Below are 5,374 nucleotides of genomic sequence, written 5' to 3'. Positions count from 1 at the left end.
ATGAAGATAGTTGTATTTCTGGGGTTAGGTAAGTGAATCCAACTTTAAATTTTAATCAATTTCAATCAGCAAAAAAAGTTTTGGGGAAATCTTGGTGTGTTTTTTTATTTTTATTTTATTTTATTTTGATCAGCTTGGTTCAACTTTACTGAAAAGTAAAATGTAAATGTACAGTTATGGAAGCCCAGGTTTCATTCCATTACAAAATGTTAATATGAAAAGGTTACATTATTTTATAATATTCCATCTAAAAACAGAAACTTGCAGGTTATTGCTTGCAGGTGATGAAAACCTAAAGTTTGCTCGTCTCCAAACTCTTGGTTCCACATTCTCATCAGTTAGTGAACTCAAAACACCCACAAAGGTTTCCTGAGCCTGTAAATGGTTTCTCAGTCTGGATCAGAGGGTTACAAAGTCATAAGCTAGACTACTGACTAGACTGCAGAAGACAGTCTCTGAGACTCGCCACATGAAGGCCAAGACCCAAAAATTCCTTCCTAAACCAGCTGGTTGTTCCCAGAGTGCTGCATCCAAGCACAGTAACAGTGAATGTGCACCAACAACAGAGATGACTACAGCCTTGAGATGATTTTTGAATTAAACTTGAGATTTTAGGGGAACAAGTGTGGATTGATGTTGGAATCAGTGCATCAAGAGCATCAGCACATAGAAAAATACTAGAAATGAGCTCCAAATTGCTTGGACACTCCTAAACCAGAGAAGCATCTTACCTAGACCTAGACTGACCCAGATCCCAGAGTCTGAGGCATATTTCTGGTCAGTGATGACTCCATGTCATCTGGTGGTGCAGATCTACTGTATTTCCTGAAGTCCACAGTTAAAGGAATCATGAAGTTATAGAGAACGCCATTCTGCCTGCTGCTGACAAGCTGATTATTATCTTCCAGCAGAATTTAGTGCCTGCCCACGTTACCAAAAATAAAGCTGGTTCATGGTCTTACTGAGCTTGATAGTCCAGCAAACTCATCTGACCTGATCTGATAGAAAGTTTAGGGAATGCTGTCAAGAGGAAATTGAGAGACATCAAACCAACAATGCAGATGACCTGAAGGCAGCTGTAAAAATAACCTGGACTTCCACTTCTGTATATTTACAAGAAGCTGATGGCCTCCATGCCACAGTGTGTTGATGCAGTAATTCATGTACAAAGAGCCTCAGCCAACTATTGAGTTGATAACATTGAAGCAGTTTGACATTTGTGCCAAAAACACAAAACCTTTTTTTTTTGTCTTTTGTTTTATTTGACTGACCAAAATGTTGACATTTTTTATTGAGGTGTTTTTCAGATGTAACTTTTTAGATTCATTCCATATATATATGTATATATAATTTTGTATTTTAATGCATAAAAGACTGAATTATGTGGCCTTCTCTCCTCAGTGCTGACTGCACTGCCTGCAGCAGCTAAAGTTTTCTTTGGACGTGTTGATCAGAGAGTTACCTTGGAGTGTGGGATCAGCACAAACCCGACAATTCTGGAGTGGTTCCATAGTGAACAGCGAGTTTTGAGAGTTGATCGCAAGGGGCTTATCAATAGAGGTTCTTAAAAAAGCTTGAGTGTAAAATGACTTCTAAAAATATCACTCAAACATATTGTACATTTACTCACTGTATGATTATCCGTGTGCTCTTCTCTATTAGCCCCAAGTAGTATAGCACGGAGGTCTAATACAAGAGATTCAAAACTGGAAATCAGCAAATTGGAGAAGGAAGATGCTGGGAAGTTTACTTGCCGAGCAAATGGGAACAGTGAAGAACACTGGCTTTATCTTGTCTCAGGTGAATACTGTCTCTCATTGTACATCTAAATATCTGAAAGTCTTTCATAATATTACAATCATTGCAATGATGCTCTGACTCTAAAACAAGTCAATTTTGTTTTTATTTTATCAAAGATTATGTGTCAGACTGGTCCTATTTCTTGGTCATGTTGTAAAATCTTTATAAACTTACTGTACGTCAAAACAACACAGTTCATCATTTTTTTGGTGTTATCGTTCCATCATCTCCTCATTTACTGTGCTTTGTTTGGCAGTTGTTGTTACACCCTCAGGTGTTCTCCAGGAGGGCAGTGATGCTTCACTCCAGTGTGAGGTACACAGTTTGGACCAAAGAACTACAGTGAAGTGGCACAGACCAGATGGTTCCATCATCAATGATAAAACAGTAGATTTCAAACCTGTAAGGAATTCACATGGAGGAAACTGGACGTGTGAAGTGACCGCTGCAGGAGGAGAGTCATTTAAAACATCTTTGATCATCACTGTGAAACGTACGACCCTGCTGCTGAGCTATGAAGACAACATTTGTAAATATACAAAGTCTGTTTCCATTGTGAGTAAAAGTACTTTCTTTTCAGCATCTGCACCCACAACGACAAAGTCACCCATGAACTCGATCACGAAGGGCAGTAAGAACACCACCTGTGTCAGCTGTAGGTGCTGCTCACACAAACCATCTGAACCTGAAATCTAATTACATGAAATGTCAATTTCTCATGGAGAATCTCTAATGTAGTCTATTTCTTTGGTCATCCAGGCACAACTGACCATCAGCAAGGCTTCCCTCGGTGGCTGGGCCTTGACTGGTGGATTTGGGTTGCACTTGGAGGCAGTACTCTAATTTTGATTCTTCTGGTCATTTCTATTGTTCTCGTGTCCCGCAGGGCCAGAAGAAAAAAGGTACACGATAGAAATTTTAAACCAGATCTATATTTGCTGCAACAGAAATACAAAATTTTCTCTTGTAGGCTTTTAGAAAAATAAAAGAAAATAATGATTCTTATCTTCTTATGAATCATAGAAAAAATTGCAGATGATGAAGAAAGCCCAACAGCAGCAGAGGGCTAAGAAGTACTGCCAGTGTCAGAGGTAAATGTTTCTAAAATACCTCTTTTATGGTAATTGCTTATCCTGTCTGTTCTTATCTCCTCTTCTTTCACAGTTGGTTTTCAACACTTTACACAAACGAGTGTTTGACACTTGTTTTCACTGCAGCTTTTACCCTTCTCTTTATCACTGTTAGTTAATTGGTGTGAAACCTCCTTTTGACTCTCTTGATCACAGCCGACAACCTGCAGCTAAACCTGCAGGAAAGTCACAGCAAAGAGGCCGAAGAGAGAAGCCATCTCCTCTCCCGCTGCAGCCCCTGTTGACGGAGTGACATGAGCCAAGAGAACGAGGAAAGAATGCAAATTCTCAAAGAAGAAGGGGGGACAACAGCAAAATTAAAAAGAGTGGAACAGAAAGTAATAGAATCTGAGATGAATGTAAAAGCTTTGAGTTTTTCTTGATTTAACATGAGACTTTTAACTTTTTTCTTTCATGTATATCTATGATTTTGTCCAAATACCTCTTACAATATTCCATGTTTTTTGTCACTCACCTCAGTGAATAGATTTTTTATGTTCCTGCTGCCTTGCTTAGCCTCAATCTGCCTATTTGTGCTTCGATTGTCAGATTATAGCATCAATTTCCTAACATCTAGATTCATGTCAACATAATCAGGTATGTTTCAGAGGTGGAACCGAGTCAATGTTTTGCACGTCACAAATAAGTCTCAAGTCTTTGTCCTCAAGTCACAAGTCAAGTTCCAAGTCAAAGAAAGCAAGTCCTGAATCTAGCTCCAAGTCAAAGAAGGGAGGTCCTGACTCTTTTCCTAAGTCAAAGCAGTCAAGTCCCAAGACAAGACGCCCAAGTCCCAAGTCATTCCATTGAAATTCATGTTATGCAGAGATGAGACCATGTCATTGTTTTGCAAGTCACAAGTAAGTCTCAAGTAATGTCTACAAGTCCTAAGTCAAGTCCCAAGCCAAAACAGGCAAGTCTCGAGTAAAGCCCTAAGTCAGAACAAGCAAGTCCGGAATCTAGTCCCAAGTCAAAACAGGCAAATGCTGAATATAGTCCCAAGTCAAAAAAGGGAGATCCTGACTCTAGTACCAAGTCACAGCAGGCAAGTCCCAAGTCCAATTCTCTCCATTGAAATGCATTTTATACCCAGATGAGACCATGTCATTGTTGTGTCAAGTCAAAGCAGGGAAATGCTATAAAGTAGCCCTAAGTCAAAAAAGGAAGGTCCTGACTCTGGTTCCAAGTCAATTCCCAAGTCAAGACGAACAACTCCCAAGTCCAATTCCTTTTATTGAAATGCATGTTATACACAGATGAGACCATGTCATTGTTTTTCAAGTCACAAGTAAGTCTCAAGTATTTGTCTTCAAGCCCCAAATCAAGTCCCAAGTCAAGACAGAGAAGGCTCAAGTCCAAGTCCTACTATTGAAAGTTTCAAGTCACTTTGAGTCATTTTAACAACAGAGTAATACTATTTACACAGACCATGTATGCTGAAATGAAATGTATTTATTTATCAAAGCTTTTCAATCATCTTTTCCTCACAGTCTAACTTGATTTAACTCGGCAGCGAGTAGTTACTTAGCAGATAAGCTGGTGTCAGCCCTGTTTTACAAGTTACCAGGCTTTGTACAACCTTAAGTTTCAGACATAGTAGGACATAATCAAGAATCCACCCATAATATTCAAACTGCATGTTGAGCAAATTATTTTTGTTGACATCTTCAAAATTTTTACGCCCAAACATATTGACCTTGGGAACAAGAAATTGACACCTTATTTGATTGTCTTCATTGGTTTGGCTGCAATTTGATTGGTTGCAAGTGTGTTTACATTTTGTCGCGTCGAGTCATTAAATCCATGACTCAAGTCAGACTGGAGTCCAAGTCATGTGACTTGAATCCACACCTCTGGTATATTCTATGATATGTTATCTGCTTAATCGTGATGTGTTAACTGCAAACAAAATAAACTTAATTGCATTAAACAGGTTTGCTTCCTTTTTATTTAATTTAAAGTAGTTTTAAATATCATATGAAGACTGCTTTGGATCAAGCAGGTGACCTACATTAAAGGGAGTTTTAATGAATGTTGCTTGCAGTGAATATGAAGCTATGATTGATTGAAGTGTATTGATTATTATCAAAAATTCCTTATTTTTGAAGCATGTTCATCAAATGCTGCCATAAGGATTTTAATAACCAATTTATAACATAAGCAGAAGTTCTTCATCCATCAGCTCTTTTGACATTAGTAAAGGGACAATCCTGTACAGGTTTACAGCTGTATAATCTTATTCACGAACACTTGTACGCCAGCATCTATTTTGCATCGTTTTAACATGTGAAAACCGATTCTCTTTACTTTTTTCATACTTCTGTTTATTACAGAGGCAGTTTTGGGGGACGCCCCATCCACTGAGCCCAAGCTTTCAGCAATGTATTAATTTGGTGACTTTACAACCTCAAGGTGGGAGGGTTATGTAAGTTAATTTGGTTTTTACA

General features: G+C 38.5%; 1 protein-coding gene across 1 annotated transcript; it reads left to right on the top strand.

Annotated features, from left to right (window-relative positions):
- On the top strand, positions 1 to 4,849 carry LOC112141037. Its single transcript, XM_036211100.1, has 8 exons — positions 1 to 28; positions 1,402 to 1,560; positions 1,663 to 1,800; positions 2,057 to 2,293; positions 2,381 to 2,455; positions 2,560 to 2,702; positions 2,824 to 2,891; positions 3,087 to 4,849. Exons 1-8 carry the CDS (start codon positions 1 to 3, stop codon positions 3,181 to 3,183), a joined length of 945 nt encoding a protein of 314 aa, XP_036066993.1. The 3' UTR covers positions 3,184 to 4,849.
- The last annotated feature ends 525 nt before the right edge of the window (positions 4,850 to 5,374 follow it).

The sequence above is a fragment of the Oryzias melastigma genome, unplaced genomic scaffold (assembly GCF_002922805.2).
Source record: "Oryzias melastigma strain HK-1 unplaced genomic scaffold, ASM292280v2 sc00538, whole genome shotgun sequence".
NCBI lineage: Eukaryota > Metazoa > Chordata > Actinopteri > Beloniformes > Adrianichthyidae > Oryzias > Oryzias melastigma.
Note: the sequence above shows the minus strand (reverse complement) of the source record. Positions and strands in the feature narration are given on the sequence as shown.

Excerpts from the sequence above, each read along its gene's own strand:
- LOC112141037 (XM_036211100.1), top strand. The coding sequence starts at position 1 with ATGAAGATAGTTGTATTTCTGGGGTTAG. Across the intron at positions 29-1,401 it reads AGTTGTATTTCTGGGGTTAG|TGCTGACTGCACTGCCTGCA; the intron begins GTAAGTGAATCC and ends TTCTCTCCTCAG. Across the intron at positions 2,456-2,559 it reads GAACACCACCTGTGTCAGCT|GCACAACTGACCATCAGCAA; the intron begins GTAGGTGCTGCT and ends TTGGTCATCCAG.